General features: G+C 47.6%; 1 protein-coding gene across 6 annotated transcripts; it reads left to right on the forward strand.

The window, feature by feature from the left end:
- Positions 1-10791: 10791 nt before the first annotated feature.
- Positions 10792-26367, forward strand: UBXN10 (UBX domain protein 10). 6 transcript variants are annotated; one of them, XM_084821791.1, is made up of 4 exons: positions 10828-10944; positions 15390-15510; positions 16252-16781; positions 22729-26366. In XM_084821791.1, exon 4 carries the CDS (start codon positions 22744-22746, stop codon positions 23638-23640), a length of 897 nt encoding a protein of 298 aa, XP_084677917.1. In that variant the 5' UTR covers positions 10828-10944; positions 15390-15510; positions 16252-16781; positions 22729-22743; the 3' UTR covers positions 23641-26366. The 6 variants fall into 6 exon arrangements, with proteins under 6 accessions (XP_084677915.1, XP_084677917.1, XP_084677914.1 ...); XM_084821793.1 differs by having other exon boundaries at positions 10833-10948; XM_084821789.1 differs by lacking the exon at positions 16252-16781 and having other exon boundaries at positions 10792-10948.
- The last annotated feature ends 1055 nt before the right edge of the window (positions 26368-27422 follow it).

The following is a 27422-nucleotide window of genomic DNA, read 5'->3' on the forward strand; positions in this document are numbered from 1 at the left end:
TTCCTGCTTTGCTTCTTCTCTTCCTTCTCCTCATTCTCTTTTTCCTTCTCTTTCTCCTCCTCCTCTTGCTTCTCCTCTTTTCCTCTTATTCTTCCCACTTTGCTTCTTCTCTTCCTGCTTCTCCTCTTATTCTTCCCACTTTGCGTCTTCTCTTCCTGCTTCTCTTTCTCCCTTCTCTTTCTCCTCCTCTTCCTTCTTCCATCTACTCTTCTTGCTTCTCTTTTATTTTTCCTGCTTTGCTTCTTCTCTTCTCCTCACTCTCTTCTTCCTTCTCTTTCTCCTCCTCCTCTTCTTGCTTCTCCTCTTTTCCTCTTATTCTTCCCACTTTGCTTCTTCTCTTCCTGCTTCTCCTATTTCTCCTCTTCCTTCATCTTACCTTCCTACTCGTGCTCCTTAACTAGGAATGAATGGATCTCCCCTATTCTGATCTTTGGAGTTCATTCTGCTCTGAATTCTGCTCCTCCTATCAAGCACAATCCTATGCCTGTCTACTCAGAAGTAAGTCCTATAAATTTCAATGGGATTTATTCCCAGGACTGCAGCCTTAATTCTGGATTTAGATCATATACAGAAGTTCCTTCATTTCCTGTGTATAATGGTAAAATCGTCACATAGGAACCATGGGTCCATCTAGTCCAGCACTGTTGACACTTACTGGCAGCGATGGCTCTCCAGAGTGTCAGGGAGGAATATTTCCAACCCTACCTAGAGAGGTCAGGGATCGAACCTGGGACCTTCTACATGCAAAGCAGGGACTCTACATCCAGAGTCTGAACTCAATGGTATGAATACTCACTTCGAGATTGCTTTGTTGTGGTGTTTTATCAGTGTATACATGTGCATTGGAGATACAGAGGGTCAGGGGTGGGGGGACTCACAAAGGTACTGGAAAGTGCAGTCAACTGAGGGCATTTCTACACCAGCCTAAAATCCTACATTTAAAACAGGGCTTTCTGCTTCTGTTTTAAATGCAGGATCACCATGGACTCCCTTTACACGTGCTTCTTCTCCCCCCTCCTTCTCCCCGTATCTGAGTCTTCCATTCTCTTTCATTGATCTCGCTCCTCTTCTTGCCGCTTTAACTCTTTTCATGGAGGAAACAGAAACGGAACACAAGGGGGTAATTTGACAGCTTATTATCTGCGATCTATTTAAAAATGGAACTGAGGGCATTTAGCGCAGGAGGGTCACAGCGTCATGTAAAGAGCCCACAAACTTCCGCAAAGGAGCCATCCAATCGCAGGAGAAAAGCTCTGCGTGATGAAGCCCTGAGTATGTGGAGCTTTCTGTAGAAAACTCAGAAAGAACACAAAAACAGAGCTATGTTGGATTCCTGGTGGAATTGATCTACTTCTGAACCAGGTAATTTGGAAGCTCACAATCTGAATGAGGAGAATTTGAATTTGAGGAGCGTCGGTCCTTAACTGGGACCATGTCAGGGTGCTTGCGGGTGGACGGCTCCTTGTGCTAACCATCAACAGACCTTGTGCAGCTGTTCCGTCTTTTTTTCCTTAACGGATTTTTTTCTGGTAAGAAACAAAAAACCTGAAGAAGTGGTGAGAAAACAGAGCAGGGCTACAAGTTGAAGACATTGTTTGAATCTCCCCCGCCCCACTCCCCCTGCCATAAAATTCCGTGAATGAGGCAGTGTGGTAGCACAGTAAGCTTTTATTCATCTGGAAGCACCCATGTTACAGAATAAGCAATGGTTAATTGCAAGAACTTCACCCTTCCAGGAGAAGATTTGCATTTGGGGCTCTGGGTCTGAGGATTTGATTTCTGACTGCCTCTCAGGTTGCCATTTGGGAAGGGGCTGTAGCTAGGGAGGTCAGAGAAATCTGCAACAGAAACCAGTGAGTTTGGATTTCTATGGATCCAACCCGCGGATCTCACGGCACACTGGCTTTTCCCAAGTTGTACAGATTCTGCAGACTGGCAGTGGCAGGGCAGTTTGTTTATTTCCCGGAATTTTATGCAAATTTAGTTGTAGAAAGCTATGTAAAATGTTTAAAAACACCCGCCGAAAATGCACATTTCCCCCATAGGCTAAAGCATTGCAACATGTATTTTGGGAGATTTACACATTTTGGGGGTGATTTATGCATTTGGGCGGGGTTGCACATTTTCACAAGTGCGTATTTGTGCAAATACAAATTTGCACAAAATTGGGAAACTGGAAAAAATCCAGTTCTGCCAATGAGTGAACAACAGAACAAAAGGCACCGGACAATCCACGAAACACAGATGGAACAGATTTTTACAAAATCCGTACATCCCTAGGTCTGTAGCTCAGTGGCAGAGCCCCCGCTTTACATGCAGAAGGTCCTGAATTCGATTCCTGGCATCTCCAGGTAGGGCAAGGAAAGACCTTTGGACATCAGCTGCCAATCAGTGTAGACAATACTGAGCTAGATGGATCATTGGGGAAGGACTGTAGCTCAGTGGCAGGACACATGCTTTTGTAGCACGTTCAGGTAGGGATGAGAAAGACTCCTGTCTGAAATGCTGCAGCTGTGTAGCTCCATGGTAAAGTATTTGCTTTGCATGCAGAAGGTTCCAGGTTCCATCCCCGGTGGGATCTCCAGGGAGGGCTAGGAAAGCCTCCTGTGTGAAACTAGACAGCTGCTGTCAGAATTGACAATATTGAGCTAGATGGACTGGGGTTCTGAGTAATGCAGAATTAGTTGCTGCTGAATTGGAATGGTTTTCTCTCGCCTCCCTTTTAGCTTGCTTGAGAAATTTTTGCCCAGGATGATTGTGTGCGCTCTTTGTGTGGGCAGAATGTGGAACCTGGATGACATCTTTCACGACAAGGTCTCTGGAGCATGTGTAGAGCTTCAGCAACTAATTATTGAAGAAGCGATCAACCTGCAAGAGGTTCCTGGCTGTGAGGTGGTTTCTTTGTAGAGGGAAAATGTGATAATAACCCATCACCTCCCTTAAAATATGATAATTAAATTAAAATTAATTAAAATATGATAATAACCCATCACCTCCCATCACCTATTATTATATGATAACCCATCACCTCCCATCACCTATTATTATATGATAACCCATCACCTCCCATCACCTATTATTATATGATAACCCATCACCTCCCATCACCTATTATTATATGATAATAACCCATCACATATTTTAATTAATTAAAATATGATAATAACCCATCACCTCCCTTTTTTTTTTTTGCAGTCCTGCATGCAGAAAAGTATGGATAGGGTCCCGCTGTTTCTTCATGCATTTTATCTCCAGATTCGGGGGAGGAACCGCTCATGGGAGTGGGGTGGGGAAGAACGTGAAATCTGGAGGAACATATTGCACATTTTTAGAGCTACATTCCATTGCCACGGCAATTCATTTCTAGAAACATCCATTAAAAGAAGAAGCGGGAGGAGGGGGAATTTGGTATGAGTGGTCATGGCAACCAGCTTTTTTTCTTCTTTTTTTTTAAGTCGGGCCAAATGGTTCATTGGCATAACACAACCTCCTCCTGTGGTCTTCTGCTACGGAGAAGGTTGCCCCATCAAGCTACTGAGGCTTCATATCTCCCCTCCTTCATCTTTCTCTGTGTTTCTTTCTTTCTCTTTGCTTTTCATCTCCTGCCTTTGAGGCTCCAGGATTTTATACAAGCTTATTTCTTTTGCGCAGGCGGAAAAGCGGGTGGTTGGCTTTGCTTTCGTATTTGGCTCCTGAAATAGCATGACCAGAAAAATCATGTGCGGGACGACCCGTTATTTCAGATAGTGTCTCTGCCCCAAGGCGATGACAGACAGGGATAAAATGATTTCCCTTTGGTTCCATCCCTTTTATTCCACCCCGCCCCACCTCTGCTTTGTTCCATCCTGCATTCTACTCTTTCCGAATGCCATTTAATCTTGGAGAATTGTTACCATTAATTCCCAACTTTGAGCACATGAGTGTCCTTTCATTTTCAGTTCCTTTTTTCTTCCACCTCTCCATGTTACCAATGCGTTTATGTAATGAGTCAAACCCTACTCTTCTATGATTCTATGAGGCTGGGCAGCCATCTGTCAGGGATGCTCTGACTTGGATTCTGCACTGAGCAGGGGGTTGGACTTGATGGCCTTGTAGGCCCCTTCCAACCCTACTATTCCATGATGCTATGATTGGTCCATCTATCCCAGTATTGTCAACACTGACTAGCAGCAATGGCTCTCCAGAGTTTCAGGCGGGATTCTTTCCGAAGCCTACCTGGAGAAGCTGGGGGTTGAACCCAGGACCTCCTCCATGCAAAGCAGGGGCTCTGCCACTGAACGATGGCCCCTCCCCAATGTGCCCCAATAAAACATTTTTAAAAGCATTCTCAATGTGCTTGTAGTCCATATGACTGCATTGAGACATTTTCTTGAGCGCAGCGATTTAATGGCGCACACCGTGCTCCGACACATTGGTGTCCCCTCACTGAGTTCTCCCTGAAATGTTTCCAAACGAGCCAGAGTTCCCTGAACGACCGTTTGAAAACCACGGACATATGTCAGTTTACCCGTTGATAGGATTTGATAACATGCAATGGCAGTGAGTATTCACCCTGGGGAAAAATGGACTAGGGGCTCTAGGAATGTTTTACATGTGTATGGAAGGCCTCGAGGTGGTCCAATATTAAATTAAATTCAAAATGGCTCCCAGCTGTACTGAAAACACACAGCTCATGAATACTGTGGGACAGTAGAAGAACGAGAAGCTGACTGCTCAGGGCTCAGCCCCTCCACTCTCTGCCTCAGCTCTCTCTCTCCACCCATTAGTTCTCAGCTCGGTTCAGTTCCCTGCTCTGCGGCAAAGATTTCCTCCCAAGTCACTGCAAGCAAGATGCTGCAGTGCGGGGGCCTAGAGAACAGGATGCACCTCTTCCTCTTTATCGATTAGCTTTGACTATATCAGCAGTCTTTCTCTCCCCGCCCCGCCCAATCATCCCTGGGGGAGCTCAACCACCCTGGCCAAATCTTTGGAGAGCTCTAAGCTCCTTCTCCTCCCCTTTCTCCGGGGTCCCTGAGATGAGCCAAGTGTCAGAGTTGGTTCGTGTGATTCCACAGACTCGTTTCAGCATCCCTTGGCATGTTGTATCCTGGGATCCATGCCTTCTCAGGTCGCGCACTGCCCCGTTAGCGCAACAACCCCCCCTCCCATGCCTGCTCGATTAGCCAGTGCAGTCAAGCCAAGGAGGTCTCCTTGTCCCTGGTACTTTGTGAAGGAGCAGAGGATTTAACTTGACTGCGGGGAGAATCTGAGCAGAGTCTGTGCTCGTGCCAGTCTCTCAGTGGCGCCTCTCAGGGCCTCCTTAGACGCTTGCAACAAGGGGAGTGTGGGTGTTTCTTTTCGTCATAAATCTTTCCAAGCAGCTGGTGGTGTTACGTGAGGCTCGCGGCACTCGGTGCCTTTTCCTCCTTCCACCGAGGGACACGGCGGGCTCTGTATTGTCGTCGTTGTTTCCCTTGTGGGGCAGGGCACTGTGGGGGATCAGTCAGAAGAAGATAAAAAAAATGGTTTTGTTTGCTCCTGATGGAGCAATTTTTGTTTGCTCCTGACAGAGCGCCTCTCCTGACAGGAACCTGCCCATAGACTACGCTCAGTATCTAAGGTTCTCCTCAGAGTGCCTCCTTTGAGGGAAGCTCAGAAGACAGCAACAAGGGAGAGGGCCTTCTCGGTGGTGGCTCCCCAATTGAAGGCACGATCTCTCTGATGAGGCCCACCTGGCGCCAACACTGTTACCTTTTCAGCACCAGGTTAAGACCTTTCTCTTCTCCCAGGCATTTGGCAGCATATGATGAGTTTTAGTCAATCCTGGATTGTCGTATAGTTATGGTTGTTTACTTGAGATTGCTTGTTTGGAGTCGTTTTAGATATATGTTCTGTTGTGTATATTATATTGTCTGTTTGTGTGTTTTTAATGTAAATGGCTTTTAATCTCTTCATACTGTATTTGTAATGTTTTTAATCTTTGTAAACCACCCAGAGAGCTTTGGCTGTTGGGCGGTACAGAAATGTAATCATCGTCGTCATAACGTTTTAAAATCTTTTAACTCTTGAGTTGGGGAGCCAGTGCAGTGCAGTGGCTAGAATGTCAGACTAGGGCTGAGGAGTTCTGGGTTCAAATCCCTACTCAGCCACGAAGCTCTCACAGTGTGATCTGGGGCCAGTCACTATCCCTCTTTCTCTCCGCCTAATCTACCCAACAAGGCTGTTGCGAGGATAAAATGGAGAGGAAGAGGCACAAACACTCCCTTGAGCTCTTTGGAGGAACGGTGAGATATAACTGTCGGGTTTTTAAAAAATCCCTTAGAAACTATATTTCTTTTCCGGCAGGGAACCAGCAATTTTCAAGCTTGCCTGAATTCTGTGAAACTCGCTTTGAAGCTTGTTTCAACTTGCTCTCGTTTTTCTTTTCGGCCTGTTTTTCAGCTCATTTGAATGGGGAAAAGTGCACGTTTCTCTGTGTGTTTTTTCAAAAGCGTGCACTTTCCCCCCCCCCACTGACCAATGTGTGAAAATGCGTATATTTGGGTACTTGCAAACATTTCTCGGAAGAGAGCTCTCCTACCTGAGTTCACATTTGGGGTTGTGAATGGGACATGTTCGCATGATTTGCAAACAGAAACGAAGTTCTCGTACATCCGTATTTTCAGTAGGGATGGGCAAACGAGCAACGTTCAAGATCGCTAGGATTGCTTGACTTGCCCAATTCCTGTTTGCATTTGCAGTCACTGCGCACTTCGCGTGTATGGAAAACCTGTGCAAAGCAAGCGGAGAGCAAATGGGAGATTTCGCACAAATCTCCCCAAATTTGCTCAAATTTCCTAATTTGCACACATTTTCTCCATTTATTTTATTTTATTTTATTTATTAAATTTATTAATCGCCCATCTGGCCGGTCACCCAGCTGCTCTGGGTGATGTACAAAGTGTATAATAAAACAGTTTAAAACAATAAAATTCTGCAGTAAAAACACCATATTTCTAAAAATACCCTAACCCACCCCAAATGCCTGCCTGAACAACCACGTTTTTAATGCGTGGCGGGAGCTCATTAAAGAGGGGGCATGGCGGAGTTCCCTAGGGAAGGAATTCCACAGACTGGGGGCCACCACAGAGAAGGCCCTCTCCCTCGTCCCCACCAGTCTAGCTGTCCTGGCTGATGGGACAGAGAGAAGGCCATCCAAGGCTGATCTTGTTAAGCAGCCTGTCTGGTGTTGCTGGAGGATCCATAGACTTAAGCGGGGCCGATTCAGTCTGTGGAGGAAATTTGCGCAAATTAGCAAATTTCTGCAAACTAGGAAATTTGTGCAAATCAAACTGGGAATCGGGAACAGGATGAACGTGAGTGTTTTCAGCAGTCGTGTTCACGCTCACGTTCAGGACTTCGAACAGGGCATGCTCGCATGTTTTGTGAGCAAAACTGAAATTCTTCTACATCCCTGATTTTCATTTACACAGAGTTCATTGGTGTAAGCTTATTGCCCTCTAGTGGTCAAAACAGAAAAGAATTACAGAAGCAAGAAAGCTGGAGATGGAGGGTGCAATCCTATGCATTCCCTTACAACTCTCAGCATTCCCCAGCCGGCCGTGCTGGCTGGGAAATGCTGGGAGTCGGAGGACTTTCTTCTACCTAAACATGGGTTGAGAGAAGCTTTTGGAGAAACCTGTTTCCCAAGAGTAAACCTGGAATGAGGGCGGGTAGACTGCTGGTGTGCGGGGAGAGATTTCACCTGGGCTAGAGAATGAGTTTAGACATCAAAATCCTTGATATCATTCTAGGTTTGGAGTTGTTGGACTGAATAATCTTTCAGGGGTCCCAACCAGCCCAGTGCCTCTGATTGAAAAGTGATTCTTGTCTAGAAGCTCCCTCTGTGTCTTCTTCTTTTTAATTGTATCGCATTTTTAAAAGGAGAAAAAGGAGGACCCCTGCTTGAAATCCTGGAGAGCCGCTTCCAGTTCAGTGTTAACAATACTGAGCAAGATGGACGAATGGTCTGAATCAGTATAAGGTAGTTTCCCATATGTGGAAACCTGTGCCATTCTACTTATTTAAAGCATTTTTACCCTGCTGTTTAGCCTGAAAGACTCCCCAAACAAAGTAAAAACCAATGAAAAATAAGACGGTCTCTGCTCTCAGTCTTACAATCTAAAAAGACATGACATAAAAGGAAAAAGGGCTGGGGAGGGGAGAGGAAAACAAGCCAAGCCAAGCACCAATTTTTAATGTTACAAAGTTGATGATCAGCTGGGATGGAAATCAGACCTCAGCAGGGCTCGGAGAAATAGCCTGGTGATCTGACTGTCCTGTTAGTGTCTAAGGTGCCACAAGTTTATTTTATGTTTTGCAGTTGGCAAAAAGGAGGCCTGGTGGATTATTATCTGGCTGGGTGAAATAGATGCCAACTCTTAACATTGCAAGGAGCAATGTTATCACCTGCCACATCTGGTCAATTCTAGGAATCAGATTAGCAGCAATTGCATCAGCCTTTCATCTGGAAAACAAACAGACAAACACGCCAGACTGCAATTGCCACAAACAGGAACAAAGTAAAAGCCATTCCCAGCTTTTGTACTGTGAATGCTCATTGTCAAGTGAAGCGCTCAGTGGGACTCAAAAGCTTGAAACCTCTTCACTGATAGGCTCAATTCGAAAAATAGTAATTTCTAGGGATGTCAGAGAATTTCCCCACGGATCTCAGGGAGGCTGAATGCCAGTGCATTCGGCCCCCCGAAATTGGTGGCGAAACGGTCTGCCCCCCCGCCCCCCCCGGGACGGGACTTACCTTGGGCGAATCTCCCTGGCGGCAGCGGCTCCGGCGGCGGTTCGGCGGTGGAGGCTGCGGCGGCCGGTCTTCCGACCGGCTGCCGCCGCCGCCATTTCCAAGTTTAAAAAAAACAAACAACAAAACATGATAGGCTACGTAAAGATTTACGAAGCCTTTCACAGCTAGATTTTTAAAAAATACCGTGATAGGCTACGTAAATGTTTACGTAGCCTATCACGGCTGAGTGAAAACAAAAAACAAAAACCGCGCGTACGCAAATGGCGGCGCCCATGGGTGCCGCCATTTGCGTTCCTTATTTTGGCACGTCTAGTCTACGTAAACATTTACGTAGACTACGGTGAAAATAAGGGGAACGCAAATAGCGTAGACACTACGCTATTTGCATTCCCCTTATTTTCGCCATAGTCTACATAAATGTTTACGTAGACTAGACATGCCAAAACAAGGAACGCAAATGGCGGTGCCCATGAGCGCCGACATTTGCGTACACGCGGTTGTTGTTTTTTTCACTCAGCTGTTCATAGGCTCCGTAAACATTTACGTAGCCTATCACGGCTGACTGCAGGGACGCAAACGGTGGCGGCTATGGCCGCCGCCATTTGCAGACCCAGCCAACCAGGATTTGCCGCGGGAGGGACGGGGTGCCTCCCCCCAAGCCAGAATTTTTGGGGGGAGGGACGGGGCGCTTCCCTCCCACCTCGAATCACATTTCGTCAAAAGGTAAGTGACTTTTGTACATTTACTAGTAATTTACTAGTAATTTCAGTGTATATATCTTTTTTGGTGGAATCAAAGAATTGGGTTGCCCTTGTTAAACAAGCAACCTGGCTGTGCTCCTCTGCCTTGGTAAAATGAAGGATGTGAAACATTTGTTGACTTGGAGCTTTGACTGGGCAGCAGTGGGGTCCTCCCCACCCCAAAAAGGTAGCATTAAAGGCACGAGCCCCTAAATTTCCCGCATGATGAGTTTTAATTGATGAGTTTTAATTGATCCTGGATTTGTCTTATGGTTATGGTTGATTGCTTGAAGATTTTAAAGGTATATTTTGTCTTTGTGTATATTGTCTGTTCATGTGGTGTTTTTTTTTTTAAAACCTGTTTATACTGTATTTTTAATGTCTTCGATCTTTTTAAACTGCTCAGAGAGGCTTTGGCCATGGGGCCGTGTAGAAATGTAATAAATAATATTTCTTGGGGTGGGGATGTCCTTCATTAGTTTTTAAAACATGCAAGAAACGCATCTGCCAATGCTGCTCATTATCCCCATGTCGCAGGTTGTGTGTGTGCATGCGTGTGTACGCATGTGCCTTACATGTGCACACCTGTGCATACATCTTGGCATGTGCCAAGAGAGTGCCTTACAACAGCCCTCTGGTGCAGTGCACTCTGGATATTTCCAGTTGTGTGGGGGGAGTCAAGCTGAGAATGAGAGCGCGGTTTAGAACACCCCTGAAATGCAGCCCGGTGGAACTGCATCCCTATGGCAAGTTAGCGGTCGAGCTGAGGCAGAGCGCTGGGCCTACAACATCCCAGCCGTGTCGTCTGGTGATGTTATCCCCGCTTCGTAGCGGGTGGCTGGGTGTCGGACTGGCAGAACAGCACACCACGGTGTTGTCTGTGGCTATTACACCACACTTGAAGCCTGGGTGTGTGTGAGTTAATTAACGACAGCCCTGCAAGGTACTCCAGCTGTTTTTCAGGGTAGAGGTGGGGCTGATACCCAGCCAGCCCCACCCTGCACCCCACATAAGGCAGCCCTCAGCTTGCAGCAAAGGCTGGCCTCCCTCAGCTGCCCCTCAGACAGCCTTTTCAACCATAAATTTAAATAATTTTTATTAATTATTAATCAATCAATCAATTAATCAATCAATTAATCAATCAATCAATCAACCCAGCCATATATGGCCACTCTCCCTTTCCCTATCTCTATGGTATGGTAGAATGTTCACCATAGAGTGGCCGAGGGATAGAGCGGCGCCGCCCCGCTCTATGCCTCCCCGTGCGGCTTCTCTAGGCCACTTTTCCATGGCGCTTGGAGGTCGCTCGTTGTTCCGGTCAAGGCCGGAAGTAGGCCGCTGGCGCCCGTTGCCGTGGAAACGCGGCGCTGTTTACCACCGAGGACGGGACCAGCTGCGAGCGGGGCTGCTGGATGGAGCCGCTGCGAGGTAGGTAGGTAGGTAGGTGGGTGAGGAAGGGAGGGGGCCTCCGCCTCCCTCGGCGCGGCAGACAGGCCGCCCTCCTTCCCGCCAGGGCCCCCATCCAGGGCCCGCCGCCTCCTGCAGCTGCCCGGGAGGGTCTGCGAGGCGCCCCGGGGAGGAGGAGAAGCGGCTTCCCCCAGACACCTCCCCACTGGGTGGGGGACCTGCCGGTGTGTGTGTGAGGGAGGGAGGCCGCTGAGAGCAGCCTGGCGCCCTCCAGAGGCGGCGGACTACAACTCCCAGCATCCCCGCCGGGGATGCTGGGAGTTGTAGTCCGCCGCCTCTGGCGGGCGCCAGCTCGGGGAAGGCTTCTTCAGAGCAAGGATGAGCGCCCTGGCGCCCTCCAGCTGTTCCGGGATACAGCTCCCGTCATTCCTGCCCATTGCCCTTGCTGGGGTGGGGCTGATGGGAGTCGTCGTCCAAGCCATCGCGACGGCACCAGGGGGTAGAATCATCGAGCCGCGGGAAGGGCAGGGCCGGAAGGGGCCTGCGAGGCCATCGAGTCCAGCCCCCAGCTCAGTGCAGGAGTCCACGTCGCAGCATCCCCGGCAGGTGGCTGCCCAGCCTCGTCCTGAATGCCTCCAGGGTGGGGGAGCCCCCCGCCTCCCTGGGTCATGGGTTGCAGGTAACTGGGTCGTCTGCAGTGTTAGTCCTCTGTAGCGTAGAGCCACTGAAAGGAACGAGGCTCCAGTTCATAGAACGGTCATGGGATAGTAGGGTTGGAAGGGGCCTGCAAAGCCATCGAGCCCACGTTAGTCAAGACTTGCTTGTTCCATTCATTTCAGTAGGTCTGTTCTGCGTAGGACTAACATTGGAGACTAGCCCAGGTTGCCTACCCCTGGGCTAGAGTGTCGGACAAGGACCGGGAAGATCTAGCTCAGGCTTAAATCTTGCAGGGGATCTACTTTATTCTTTACTAGAGCGCACCCCCTCCCCCTCCGAGCTCTACCCACTAAAACCAGGTGCATAAGAGGTGGCTCAGCTGTGCCCCGTGGGCCACCTTCACATACCAGCACAAGGCCGCCTCTCAGTGGCTGCGGATGAGAGGTTCCAACACAAAGCTGTAAAACTGGCCAGCCGAGCTGCACAAGTTCTGGTCGAAGGCAACCCGCGAAGGCTCCTGCTTGACAGGTGAAGAACCACAGAGGCCGAGAGAGAAGCCCTTAGCACCAAGCCTGCTCTGGCACAGAAATGCTGTTACCCCTGGCATTTACAATACTTTTACTGCTTAATATAATAAAATCTCTAAGTGGCCTACACACAAATGCAGTGATTGTTAAACTGTTGGCAGTCAGAAGCGTGTGGTCTGAAGGCACTTTGCTAAAGCTAAGCGCACCTGGGTCTTTGCTAAAGCTGAGCACACCTAGGAGACTGCCTGGGTACCCCATGGATGTTGTCAACCAGACACCTTGGTGATCTACTCCAAACCACCCAGAGATCTACCAGTAGATCCACATCTACATTTTGCCCTCCTTGATCTAGGTTCAAAACCCCGCTCAGCCATGAAGCACACTGTAATACATAGACATAAGTAACTGTTGTAGATATTCCACCTTTCCCTTTTTAAACTGCCCCCCGCCCCCATACATACACACAACTCCACATCACCTTACTATTAAAAGTTTTCGAACAACGAAAGCCCATATTTAAAGTCTGCCCCATCTCAGTTTAAAACAATGAATATTTGCTTTAAAAGATCAAGCGGAGATGATCCTGCTGGTCTCTGGGAGCGCAAACTCATGCGTGGGGGAATTCGTTCTTTTAATCGTTGCCAATGCTCCTTTACATTTTTTAGATTAGATTAGACATAACTTGGACTCCTGTTTGCTCAGAACAAAGCGCATAGCTTTTTGTATTCATTGTGCTGCCTTGGAGTTTATCTGTTGCTTGGCATATTCAGCTAAATACACACAACACGCCTGCTCTTTTTAATATACTCCGAGATAATGGCAAATTATTGTTGCAGGGGCCCTGGTCTCTGTGGCTGCCCTGCTAACTCCAGTTGGCATTGCTGTACCTTTTATTGTGTCCTAAGTCAATGGGCCCTCTTTTTTTCTGTTGCTTGCAGGGCAGGGTGCACTTTACCACTCCAGCTAGAAATGGGGTGGTAGCACCCTGGCTTTTGTCTCAAGAGTTGACTTTGTCTTTGCTAGGGACTCTTTTCTGGTTCCCACTTTTTGTGGAGACGAGAGGCTGCAGCAGGAGGACAAAGGTGTTAAAAGAGCACCATTTCCCTCAGTTCGGTGACAGCAGCAGGATCCATATCTGTTGCTGGAGTAACAGGCTTTGGGGTCGATTTGGACAGGGAAGGTAGCTTTGATGTGTGTGCTTTTTAAAAACAATGCGTATCCTGCCATGTAATTTGGAGATCCTCAAGGTGGTTATGAAAATGCAATTGAAAAACTAAATAAAAAATCAGCCATGTTAAAAGGAAACGCAGTCCATAAATCAAAGAGGCTAATGCAGTAAATTAGTAAGATGATAAACATTAAAACCCAACCCAAAACAGCAGCGCATCAAAATTATTGTTCATTAAAAGCCTGGGCCAATTAAAGAGAAAAGACCACTGCCTGTCAGCTAAAGCATTCAGGAGGGTATCAGGCACACAACCCTGGGAAGAGCCCTTGGGTACCACCACCGACAAGGCAGTCACCTGCCGAACCTCCAAAGGCAGTGGACAGTGGAGGCTGGTGGCTCCAGTTTCAGAGGGACAGCCGTTCCATTCTGGGTTTTATTTAGAACCAGCTAGAACTCTAAAGGTGCTATCCAAGGTGTTGCATCCTATCCCCAATGTGGGTTCAGCACCTTGGATAGCACCTTTAGAGTTCTGGCTGGTTCTAAATAAAACCCAGAATGGAACCATTGCTCCTCCAAAACTGGAGCCACCAGCCCCCACTGGCAGTGGATCGTAACAGACTGGAAGGTTCATGGTGAAGAAGTTGTAAAGGGTTGTACATTTGAATAATCCCAGACTTAGGTTGGTTGTTGTTGGGGAGGGAGAGGCTATTTAGAATGTGGGGAAGGCACTGTTCTTGAGTTTCTGTGGCAGTGTTCAGTAAAATTATGGCCGGATGGCCTGAATGACCAGTCAACGTCTGGGTTCCATTGAAGGCGCGCTGGTTCTTACCTTTCAAAATCCAACATGGCCTGGCCCTATGTCAGACAACACTTTTGTCCATACGTTTCCCACAGGCTCTGAGATGTGGGGGAGATCCAGCTACCATCCTTTAGGGAAGTACGTTCTGGCAATGTATGGGGGGCAGAGCATTCTAGGCAGTAGCGCATGCCCTGTCTTAGAGTTTCCTTAGTAAGACTTGCCAGTCCCCTTTCATGCCCTGTGTTTTGTTGGAAGGTAACCCCCCCCCCTCGTTGTTGTTCTTGTTTTAAAAAGCCTTCCAAGTTTAGTTTTCATTTGGCATCTCATAAAGTGTTTTGGCTTTTAAGGTGGGAGTATTTGTATCTCTGCGTTCTCTAGTAAGTTGGCTTTGAATGCCGTGTTTAAAGTGTCCTCGTATATGTTAGTGTGTGACTGTATATTTTTAATTTGGTTTTGCGTGACTTGGAGGAAAGGCATCTTAACAAACGCAAATAAACAGATAAACACAACACAAAGTGTGCTTGCGTTGACGCAATAGGAGATAATGGTTAAAATGGAGGAAATGCACTTTTTTGCCCCTTAAAGAGTAGGAATCCCTCCTTTAATCCTACACGTGCTGAGCGTGTGGGTGTTGTTTGCTATCTCTCTCTTGTTCATCTATTGTTTTGTTGTACGGGTTATAATGGGGTTCCATAACAGAACTACAGGAGGCAGTTTGAGCCAAATGGCGACTGCTCCCAACCAAGGCAATGGTGGCGCTCCCTTTGATAGATCCAGGAGGAACAGTATAAGAGAGGGTGAAGCTCTTTCCCTGCTTGAACAAGGCTGAAATCCAGCATGGAGATAGGCGTGTTTGTGCCCAATGGTTTCAGTAGGCTTAATCTTCTGCCTTAACTCTGTGTTGGATGCAGCCAGACTCTGGGTGAGTCCAAGTGTTCGTAGGGCTGTGAGCCACCAACAGCTCACAGGAGCAGGGCCAAGTGTTCTAGTGCAGACAGAGTGAAGGGGTGCATCCTTGGTGTTAATGCAAGGTCTGGGCCCCAGCAGAGCATCTGCCTTGGCTGCCTTGAAGGTTCATTCGCCTCTGCCTGTTTTTATTGCAGGGGTCCTATATCTTTAACATGTGGAAATTGAAGGAAAGTTGCACCCGTTGCATTTCTGCCTGTTACGGGGCTTCTAGAAGCACAGGAGCCTTGCTGGAAATGGGGCAGCCCTAATACCCACCTGGTCTTCTAGGTGGCACATGCCAGCCTCCACCTCAAATTAACAGAGAGAAATGTCACTCCCTCCTTCTGTTTCTCTTGCTGGATTTCAGGCTTGAAATTCTGCGACTCCCTGGAGGTGCAGGCTGAGATCCTATCAGACTGATTGGCCTATTGATCCTTGGGAGCCTCTGAGCTGTCAGTCACTTTGAGCCGATGGAGCATCTTCTGTATGTGAGTATTATATTTTCGGTTTTTTCTTAACATGACCTTCACAACAAAGCTTTAAACGCTTTGTCTGGTTTCTAAAGCATTTGGGGATGGTTTTGCTGCTGCCTTTTAATCCTACTGCTGCAGTCTTCTCAGTGTTCTGTAACCCTGAGGCAACGGCATAATAAACTTTAGAAAGAGATCTTTGTGCAACAGAGCCTCACACTCAAAACAAGGTAGTTTGGTTTTTATTTTGCAATAGTTTTGTTTACAAAGTTGAGCAGGTACAGGAGCAAGCATACAGGAGGCAGCACTTCACTCAGCGCACCGTCATGCTGCATACTGACCAAGTTCATGTCCTCTTTCCCCTGCTCTCTCTTCCAGGGTATGGCAGTTTTTAAGTCTTTCACTGAGGTTGCAAATCTCTCGCTTGCTTCGCAGCAGACTTCAGGCAGGCGGTAGTTCCCTTTGATGACAATTCAAGAGATAACGACACAGTGCAGTTCACTGCATTAAATCGGGTGGAATTCTAAGAGAATTCAAGGGAGTAGCATGGTAAAAAAAAGAGTGGGAACCAGTCTCAGACAATGTATGAGATCATGAGTTGAGTTTCTATGCCCATCCCTTTGCAAAGGCGCAGGATGAGTAGTGAGTGTTGTACAAAAATACAATTTAACACAAAATCTCAGTTAATCTAAAATGTTAGATGTTAAGATTCACCCCATATTTGTTAAACCATGACTGTTGAATGCTGTCTCAAAACAGGGAAGGGTTAAGGATATCTGGGATTCATGCTCAGACTTTGACAGACCTCTAGGTGAAGTGAATTATGCAGCGAGAATGCCTCTCTGAAGGTACTTGACTATACCTTTCTACTTGAACTGGGCATCCTGGATGAGATAGTCCAGAAGACATGATGAGACAAGGCCAGGGATGGCGAATCCAAGCTGTTATAAAGGTTGAACCTACCACAGGGGTGGCCAGGTGGCAACCAGCAAGCTGGATTTCCTCCCTGCACCCTAGTGGCCTTGCCAGATTTTAATTCAAGTGTGATGAAGACGTTGCCCTGTTTCACACACAAGGAAAAATAACTTGCTTTTTTTTAAGTGTGAAAGGGGCAGAGATTCTACATCTTAATAAGAACAGATTCCAGCACCTTGCTCCCCACAGTAGCTCCCCGATGCCTCTGGGATGCCCACAAGCAGGACATGGGAACAACAGCACTACCAGCAAGTGGCATTCAGCAGCATTCTTCCTTTGAACTTGGATGTTCTATATAGCTGTCCCAAATGAAGGTACTGATATACCTCTTCCCCCTCCATGAATCTATCTAACCCTTTTTAAAAGCCATCTAAGCTAGTGGTTACATCCACATCTTGTGAGTTCCACAAATTAACTATGCACTGTATGAAAAAGAACTTCCTTTTGTCTGTCCTGAGCCTATCCATCTCACTGGGTGACCCCACATTCTAATCTCTCTCTCCCCCCATACACACTATTCATGATTTTATAAATGTCTGTCATATGACCCCTTAGTCATCTTCTCTTCTAAACTACAAAGCCCCCAAGCCTTAGCCTTTCTTCATAGGGAAAGTGTTCCAGCTCCCTGTTCGTGTTGGTGTCTTTTTCTGCACCTTTTCCAGCTCTATATGTTCTTGAGCCGGGGTGACCAAAGCTGTACTAGAATCCTTGGGGGTACTAGCAACCAGAATGCAACATCTCCTTGTGGTTTCTATATGTAATATATATAATATGTATATGTAATATCTGGTACCAGCTTGTTTGTGGTGCAAGACCATGTCAGGAAGCGTACGTGTGTTCAGATGGGTGGCAAAATTGATTTCCTGCTCCTGCCCAGTTGCTACCTGGATGATCAGGTGGCCCTTGCAAATAAATAAAGAAATAGCTGACTTCTCATCTAATTAATGAATTGCCTGTTTCCCCCAAAATGGCTCTCAAGGCAACTAACAAGAATAAAATAATAGACAGATTAAAAACAACATCTTAATTTCTAAAAATAATAAAAACAAATAAATTTAAAACACAATAATAAAAGATAAACAGCACCAAACCAGTTAAAACCCCTTTCAGCAACAGGCCAGCTGATATGCCAGAGGCCTGCCTGAATAAAAGTCTGGGCCTGCTGGGAGGACAACAGAGGGGGCCAACTTAGTCTCCCTCAGCAGGGAGTTCCAGAGGTTGGGAGTGGCCACTGAGAAGGCCCTCTCTCATGTCCCACCAATGTGCCTCTGATGGTGGTGGTAATGAGAGAAGGGGCTGCCCTGAAGATCTTAAGACCCAGGCAGGCTCCTGTGGGAGAGTGCAGTCGTTCACGTAGCCTGGTTCTAAGCCGTATAGGGCTTCATAGGTCATAAACAGCACTCTGAACTGTGCCTGGAAACAGACCCGTAGCAGGTGAAGCTGTTGCAACAAGGGAGTCAGGTGCTCCCTGTAACCGGCTCCTGTCAGCAGTCTGGCCGCAGCATTCTGGACCAGTGGAAGTTTCTGAACGCTTTTCCAAGCAGCCCCACGTACAGCGCATTGCGGTAGTCCGAGCGGGATGTATGTGTGACTGTGGCCAGATCAGGCATCTAGGAACAGGTACAGGTGGTACACTAGGCTCAGCTTTGCAAACGTACTCCTGGCCACTGCTGAAACGTGGGCCTCCAGGTTCAGGGTTGAATCCAGGAGCGCACCCAAACTGCAAGCTCGAGTCTTCACGGGGAGTGCAGCCCCATCCAGCACAGGCCGCATCCCTGTTCCCTGATCTGCCTCTTGACTGTGCAGGGGCACATCTGGATGAAGCGTCATGCAGTCAGTCACCAACATCAGACGCTGATTTAGAACTAGAACTGCCACCTAGGATTTAGGTGGAAAGGACAGACAGAGTTGGGTGTCAGGGGCGCAGCATCTACTTCTGCACCTACCACATCCTCATGTGGGGCGGCGACGGCACCAGCATGTGGGCGGACCTCTGCGAGAACGGGCAGGTGCAAGCCAGCGCCCTTGCCCAGGATGCAGACCAGAATTACGACTATGCCAGCAATGGTGTGATGCCGCACCCGGACTCAGGGGACGAGGTGTATGTCAAACTGGATGGAGGCAAGGCCCGTGGGGGCAACAACAAGAAGTATGTCATCAGCATACTGGTGGCACTGAACCCCCAAACCCCAGGCAGCCTCTCCCAGGAGTTTGCTGTATATGTTAAATAGCGATTTGACAAGGGGCGTCATGTAATCAAACGAAACAACTGCTGGGCTTGCTGTCTGTTTCTTGAAAGGCTAAACTAAAATGAGCAATATATAACTTTTAGCGTGCAGGGATAGCCAGGGATTTCTGGATGAGGCGGATTATCTAGACCCATGTCAGTCTGACTTCAGGCCCGGCTATGGACAGAGGTTGCTTTGGTCGCCTTGGTGGACGATCTATGCTGGGAACTGGAAAGGGTGAGCGTGTCCCTGTTGGCTTTGCTGGACCTCTCAACAGCTGTTGATACCATCAGCCATGGCATCCTTCTGCGGTGTCTTTCTGCAGTGGGACTTGGAGGTACTGTCCTAGCGTGGCTCTGGTCCTTCTTGGAGGGGCGTTTTCAGAAGGTGGTACTGGGAGATTCCTGTTTGATGCTGTGGCCATTGGCCTGTGGTGTTCCTCAGGGTTCCATGTTGTGCCACACTGGCTTCCTGCCTGCTCCTGGATTCATAGAATCTTAGAAGAGTAGGGTTGGAAGGGGCCTACGAGGCCGTCGAGTCCAACCCCCTGCTCAATGCAGGAATCCAAGTCAGAGCATCCCTGACAGGTGGCTGCCCAGCCTCCTCTTGAAGGCCTCCAGTGTGAGAGAGCCCCCCGCCTCCCTAGGGAATCAGTTCCATTGTCTTATTGCTCTAACAGTCAGGAAGTTTTTCCTGATTCAGCACAGGCTCCTTGCCCTTCCCTTCAAACCTCTCCACAGCTTTGCCCCCCTCCCCATATTTCCACCCTTTTTATATGCTGGTACACCCCTGCCTGTGATAGTCAGTCTTCCACCTTCACTACCCTTAGCCACCTGGAGTTCTCTTGCTCCCTCAAATAACTCTGCCCTTTCCGTCTTGCTATCTCTTATGCCTGGAATTGGCTCGCAGAACACTTACATGGTGTCATCTCTCGCTGCATTCAAATCCTTCCTCAAAATCTATCTTCCATGTGAATCCCACTGTCCCCCATACCCTATGGCAGGGGTGAGGAACCTCAGGTTTGGGGGCCAAATCCAGCCCTCCTACAGTCCGAAACTGGGACAGCTCCGGTTGCCCAGGTGGCCGTGCTCCCCCTCCCCAGTTCCCACCCCCTTTCCCCAAACCACTGATGGTTTGGTGGTTTCCTAGTCTGGGGGCAGTTTTTTCTTTCCTAAGGCCTGTGAAGGACTTAGTTAAACTATGGAACTCACTACCACAGGATGTAGTACCTGTGGTAGCAATTTGGATGGCTTTAAAAGGGGGTTGGACAGATTCCTGGAGGAAAAGGCTATCAACGGCTACTAGTCCTGACGGCTCTGTGCTGCCTCCAGTACCAGAGTCAGTGAGCCTATGTACACCGGTTGCTGGGGAACATGGGTGGGAGGGTGCTGGTGCGCTCGTGTCCTGCTTGTGGGTTCCTGGTTGACAGTTGGCTGGCCACTGTGTGAACATGGACCCTTGGTCTGATCCAGCAGGGCTCTTATGTTCTTAAGGCCTAGTTACTGACAGTAAGAATTTTACAGTATGCTGCTATTTACTTCTGCCTCATTCTCCTTCCCCTTCTTCTGTTCCCCATTGAATTTTTGATTGTATGCTCCTCAAGGCAGGGACTTGACCTCTTACACTTTGTACAAGTGCCATGTACTTTGATGGTGCTCTATGAAAACAAACTGTAACACCAGCTAGTGAATGAGCCAGAGCCTTCATTCGGAGGGGCTCTCCCACTGGCTGAACAGTTAGCACAGCCGACCCCCACCGAGTCTTGTTTTTCTTTCAAATATGTTATTTTTTAAAGCAGCAGCTTTTAGCAAGTGGTGGCATTCTTGTGCATAAGAACCGAATTCTCTTGCTCTTATGCAACAGCAAGATAATACAGTTATTTTAAAGGAGGTTGTGCATGACTAGCTAATTTATTTAGCTATTGGAAAATTAACAGTTCGGGAGGAATGCTCTGGGCGGTGTACAAACCTAAAATAAATTACAATAAAAACAATTTAGACAATCAGTAATTTTAAAAAGCCACTAAACAAGACAGAAAGCAGCAGATTAAAAATAACAGGAAAAGGTGTCAAAATTTTGAGCAGCTCACGAACTAAACACTTGCTGGAATAGCCCAGGAAGACTGTAGTTAAAAGTGGGTTATCCAGTGCAGATCTTAATGTCTGTGTTTGGGAATGGGTACAGCACCTTTACTTTTTGAAACAGAAATGAATTAATTGCAGATGTGTTGATTTGGTATTCTGTTATTTAAATTCTGTTCAATTTGCAAAATAACAAGCAGCTAAAACATAATTAAATTAAAAAACAACAACAAAACAACCACAGGTTACCTCCAGATATTCAACAACCCTTAAAATTTAATATTTAAAACCTAAGACCAAACCATTTTGTCTTATCTTACCTTGAACTAAGCACAATTTGGGGATTTGAATTCAAAGCCCCTTGTCTCTCTTTCAAAGCAGAATTAATATATTTTGCTGTTCTAAAAGCAACATAATAGTTTGATCCATTTAATAACATAAGCACCTTATCCTTTGATGTTTCCAACCTCTTTTTCTTTAGGAGTGGAAAAATATATTTGGATCTCAAGTTATCATATTTAGCACACTCTAGCAGAAAGTGAATTCAATCCTCTATTGTCTTGCAACCGAACGGACATAGCCGACATGGCCTGGGTACATTATGAAATCTCCCCTCTACTTCCTTCAAGGGAATGCTATTCAGTCGGCATTTTGTAATAAGAACCTGTAATGAATAGGGACATGGGTGTGCCAGGTATTGTGCTGCCTGGTTGAATGTAGCTGGCAACGCAGCATATAATTCATTTGACCTGCAATTAGCTACTTTGGCTGTGTCCATTTGCCACGATGTATCTGCTATCCTCTGCTTTATGAGCAATTTGGCCACATCATAATCCTTTGATAAAAGGAATTCATATGAGAAATATTAATTCATATTTAAATTGAGATAGGCAGAACACTAATAAAGAGGGGGCCAAACAAACTACCCAGGGCCAGGAGTTCCGTATTCTCGGTATCACAACAGACGAGGCCCCCTTCAGATGTACCCTGCTCACCCTACATCAGAAGGAAATGGGGCACACAGGAAGGCCTCAGATAATCTCACCAGTATGCTGGTGGGGTATACTACTGAATGATAAAGGTGGTTCCTCCAAATGACTGCCAGTGCTGACCTCTAACAAGAGAAGCGTCTGTAAAGGTGCCACAGGAAAACAGATGAGGTGTTGCAGAAGCTTTGGGGGGCTATTGCCCACTTTGTCAGATGCATGAGACATTATGCTCAGTTGGCAGATGAACTTGTGCATCCGGCAAGGTGGGCAACAGCCCATAAAAACGTCTGCCACACTACATCCGTTAGTCTGGAAGTTGCCAGAAGACTCTTGGTGGTTATTCTTCCCATAGCCTAACTCTGTTACCCCTCTGAATGTTCTCCTCAATGATGGCTGTGTTAGCATGGAACAGCAAAACAAGATTCTGGCAAATCCTGGCTTACTGTTCACTCCACTTGGCTCTTCCCACTGGCGCAAGCTGTTAAACAAACCAGTAATGGTTTGTGTAGCATGTCATCTGAAACCCCAAATCCTGGCCTCTTGCTTTCCAGCAAACTAGGATTTGTAAACCCTGTTCTGCAATCCTGGCTTGTAAAGGGAGCAACAAGCCAGGATCCCAGGTCTGGCCATCATGGTAAGCTTTCTGTTTCTGGTTAGTTTGGCCAATCATACTAGTGGGAGGAGTCAAGCGGGAGCGAATGGGCTGTGTGCACCAGAATCCTGGCTTACCATTCTGTGCGAATACAGCCTAAGTCTAGAACAGTTGAGGAGTGGGAGCATGTACGCTGGATATGAGAGAAATTGGTAGCTTATCGTACCTACATGAAGTGACGGGGTTGTGTGAATTCCTGTCAACTCAGCCAGAGGCCTGATTAAGCCAGGCTGAAAAGTAGTATGTTGCGGGAGATAAAGCTGCTGCCACCCGGCCCTTTGTGTCTTTCACTTCCCAACTTGTTCCCACAGGTGTCCTGAAAAGCCATGGCCGCTGCCTCGCACCTGAACATCGCACCCTCTAAACGGAAGACCTCCTTTGGCATTGCAAAGCCTTCCGCCTGGCATCCAAGCCCTCTCGCCATGCACGTCACTCGGCCGAAATCTGCAAAGGGGCGCACGAGGCCAAACCTGAATTACTCCCACAGCGTGGAGGCCTATTCCTACCAAGTGCCAACATCCCCTCAGCCGTTAGCTCCCTGCGAAGATGCCGGCGGTACCCGTCGGGCATCCTCTTCCCAGCAGCTGCACCAGCCCGCTCAGGTGTTTCCTGCTGAAATCCCAGATCTCCTCCAGCAGGTGCCCGTAAGAACTTCCTCCTCCTTAAATAAGTACAGAGTGCTCCCGTCCATCAGCAGAAAGGAACTGAGGAAGAGTGCTGTGGAAGTGATGTCCGAACAGGCTGGTCAACTCCAGGCACGTGCACAGCTGGAGGAGGAGGAGCAGGGCTGCAGAGATGTTCCCTCGGCGGGGAAGGTGCCCGCTCTGATTCTGGCCAAGCACAAAGGGGGCAGTGGAGAATATGCTCAGATGCCACCGCTCCCTTTGGAGACAAAGCCATCGAGTAAAACCAGAGAAGGGGCCTCTGCCACACCGGCACTGACTGTGGAAGAACCGTGCGAGGAGGAGCCGCGGTTGCTGCTGGCCATCCGGTCTCCTTCGGGCCAAAGGTTTGAACGTCACTTCCGGCCGACAGACAACCTGGAAACTGTCCTTGCCGTGGCGGAGCAAAAGAACTCGGCTGCGTACAAGCGCTGCAGCATCGAAACGGCGGAAGTGCCTCGGAGGACCTTCTCCGACCTTGCCAAGTCCTTGCAAGAGTGCGCAATCGTCCACAAGTCAGTGCTGTGCATTCTGCGGGAAGAGCGAGAGGGGGAGCTTTGAGCAGCCTGAGGGTGTTCTTTGCATTAAATGCCATGGGAGGTTGTGGATTTTCTTCCAATGTCCGCTCCTTTAGACTAAGCTCAGGCTTTTTCTCCGGTGTTGCACTTTTCCAGGCTCTTCCTTGCATACCCATCAGGAGTGTGCAGGACCATTTTGCTTTTAAAGCATTCCATTTAATTTCCCTTCTGTGCTGTTCCCCTTCCCCCAGCTTCCCATATACCCCATGCCATTTTGTAGGTTGCCAAGTTGTTTTCAAGATAGTCTGTTCTGCTGGGAAGTTTTACATTTTTGATTCAGCTCTTGGAATAGAGCCCCAGAAAAATCTAAATGGGTGGATAGGAACTATAGGCACAGTCCACCAGGAACTTCTTTCACAAGTCGCATTCAACTAAATTGTTATCTGCTTGTGCAGCTTCTGTTCAACAGGGCTTGTGCAAGAGAGGTTTCTGGTGGTTGTGCCCAGAACTATTTTTTCTTTAGTTCCTCCATTCAAGATGCAAAGAGAGCTTTTGGCTTTGATGGAAGGACAGGGCTATGCAGCTAACTCACAACGCTTTGATTCCTCTATCTTCCATGGTAGAAGTCAAGAGAAAGTAGCTTTCCCCAACATGGTGCCCTCCAGATGTTAGATTACAAATCCCAGCATCCCCAGCCATTATAGTTGGCTGTGGGATGCTTGTAGTTGTAGTTGAAAAAAACCTGGGGGGCACCAGGTTGGGAAGGCTGTGTTAAGCAAAGCTGTCTTTGCTCAACCTTCCTGGGTATGCTACTGTATTTTAAATCAATTTTTTCTTTCATGAGATTATGGCACAAATTCATCTGGAATGATCCTAAGTGGGTTTATCCAGTACAAATTTAAATTTCAGTGTTGTTTGGCAACAGGAACAGCGCCTTTACTTTTTTGAAATAGAAAAGAGTTAGTTGCAAACAGATGTTGATTTGGTATTCTATTATCAATCGAGTTTTGCCTGGATATGAGCAAGTGGCTTTTCTTGAAAGCTGCTCTCTTACGTTTTCAAAAACGAATCAACCTGTTTTGATTAAGACTGGGCCTGTTTGTGTTTATCAAAATGCCATTTTATATCTATATTTTAAACTGCATTGTAATGTTTTAAAGAAAACCCTTTCCTGCCCGCATGCAGGGATTAAAATCCAGGTATTATTCAAAAAAATGGATTAAGCTCAACGAGCAGGCAGCTTGCCAAAACGGTCTGCTTCCAAGTGTTAATTTCTCTGACGTTTTGCCTCACAGAGATGGCCAAACTAACCTTAGAAGTTGGTAGGAAATTTGCCTGCCCTTTGATTGCAGCTGCTGAATAGGCCAAGAGTGAACACCTTGACGATGCTGGCACACAGGATCGGGCTGGGTAGAGCAGGCGGCTTGGTCCTTTCTTCCTCACCTCTCTGTCAGTCACGTTTCTCCTTATCTTGTCACAGGCCAGGCTAGTTAGATGTCCAGCTTTGCCTCAGTTACAGAAGCTGGATTTCTGTCTTTGCAGAGGCCTGCATCCTGTCTGCTCTCATCAGTTATAAGCAGTGAGCAGAGGCCGGTAGGAGCAGGGTGGGCTGACATGCCACCTGTCAGTACCCTGTGGTGTGCAGTTGGGCAGAAAGGAAAAGAAAAACTAGCTAGCTGTCCTGGGCTGTCACCTTTGAGATCTAGGCGACAGAGAGCAATGTCAGCTCTGGACTGAATATTCACATGCAGTCCTGAGGTAGCAAGGCCTGATCCTGGTGATAGCCTGAGGATTCACGTGCACTGTGGATTGCCTTCCTAAGCGATGCAGCAGGCTCTAGCAGGGGAGCACCGTTCTGTTGATCGGTGTCAGCGCAGCGCCAAGGGAGAAAGTAGTATCGGCAGCCTAGGCTTGCTCAAAGGTTACTTGCCACCGGATTATCAGCAACTGCAACAGGGAGGGTGGAGGGACAAAGCAAGTTTTCTACAACTCAGAACATGGTGGTGGGGTTCCCTGCTGAGAAGAGGGAAGAGGAGTTCCTAAGCTACAACCAGTTTAGGGTCAGTGTACACATTCAGCAGGTTTGAGTAGTAAAGCTTTTCTTGGGACTGCACTCATTTCAGGCTGGGTTGGATGCTGAATGCTCCCCATGACAAATGCCATGCATGCAGAAATAAGGCTAGGCTGGACACCCCCCACCCCCCACCCCCCACAGACAACAACTACCTTGCATTAATTTCATGTGTTCAGGGAACTGTCAGACATTGTCCCCTGGCTGCAGGGGCAGTCTAGGAAAGACTTCTACCACTCAGTTCCGCTCAGTGTATAAACTGTTTCATACATTCCAGTTGGATTCTATAGGATAAGAGGAATTGTTCTTAGAGAAGATGGGGAAGGAGAGAAAGATGACCTTCATGCTGAGCAAATGTTGACTTTCAAAACCAGTTCCTGATTCTCTGGGGAGCCAATGTCATCTCTCAATCTGGGAAAGAGCAAGTTCTTTTGAAATCCCAGGCGCAAGGGCAAGATCCACAAGGTTGCATTGTTTGGAGGGGCTGCAGACATGCCTTGAAAACATCCATTTCTCCCCCTTAGGAACAGTAGGAAAAAACCCCACCAGGAATTGTCAAGGGGGTGTGGTGGGTGGAAATCAGGCTTAAAACAGTGAACAGGTTACTGTATTGCGGGGGGAGTATATGCTTTTTGCACTTAAATAATTTGAAAAGATGTTATGTGTGCTGTTAGATCCAATAAAGGTATTCTGGGTGTAATGCTTTTTTTCTTTTTTATGTAGCCCAGTTTTTAGTATTGTTTTTGCCTTATTATATAGACCTCCTGTATGAGATTAGCAACTGGGCAATTGAGTAGGCCAAAGGTTTTGAGTTGTTCTTGTGCACTACTCTTGCTGGGTGTCCTGGGATGGGGGTGTTCATCAGGCTACACCCAAAATGTCCTCCACCTCAGGAAGAAGATAGGATGCAAAAATGTAAGCAAGTCTATGAAAAGCAGCACATGACGTCGATATGCAGAGCGTCGTAACAAGGACGTGGTCGCTGTGGCGCTTGCAGCCAAAGTAAGTTGCAAGGGGGGGGGGGGCTGCAGCTGGCCAGAAGGGCAGCCCTGCTGAATCAGCCCAAAGATCCAGCATCCTATACGCCACGAGTGGGAAGTCCACAAACAAGTAGTGAGGCAGTAGCCCTCTCCCGGAACCAGTCTGTTAAGCTACTCTGCCTCTGAATATGGAGGTTTTGTATCACCATTGATACACCTCCTTCACGGCAGTCCGTCCCTTTTAAAAATGGGGTCTGAGCTAGTGCTCATCACTACATCTTGGGGCAACCAATTTGATAAATTGGACATTGACCCAGTTTGGACACAGTGCTTATCCCAGCCTTCCCCAACCTGGTGCCCCCAGATGTGTTGGACTACAGCTCCCAGCACCCCAGGGATGCTGGGAGTTGCAGTCCAACACATCTGGGGGTGCACTCTCCTGGGGAAGGCTGCTTCAGCCACATGCATGAGGGTCAGGCTGATGTGCTTCTGCTCCGGCCTCCAGCACAGCCATAGAGGCTGGAAGCTTTTGCTCCTGTTTTCATTTAACCTCCGTTTACCCTTGCATCCAAATGTGAAACTGGTCAATCTTAACTATGGTTCAGGGGAACAAGTCAGGATCATCAATCCGTCTCAGCCTCACTTGTTTCCCAAAACTACAGTTAAGGCTAACCAGTTTGTTTGGGTTTGGACCCTGGTCTCAAACCACAATTAGCTAGTCAAAGTAAAAGCCTCTAATCTCAGCTGTGCCAGAGGGCAAGAGGGGAGGTGGAG

The sequence above is a fragment of the Heloderma suspectum genome, chromosome 15 (assembly GCF_057233095.1).
Source record: "Heloderma suspectum isolate Gila_16-S chromosome 15, 16-S_ref, whole genome shotgun sequence".
NCBI lineage: Eukaryota > Metazoa > Chordata > Lepidosauria > Squamata > Helodermatidae > Heloderma > Heloderma suspectum.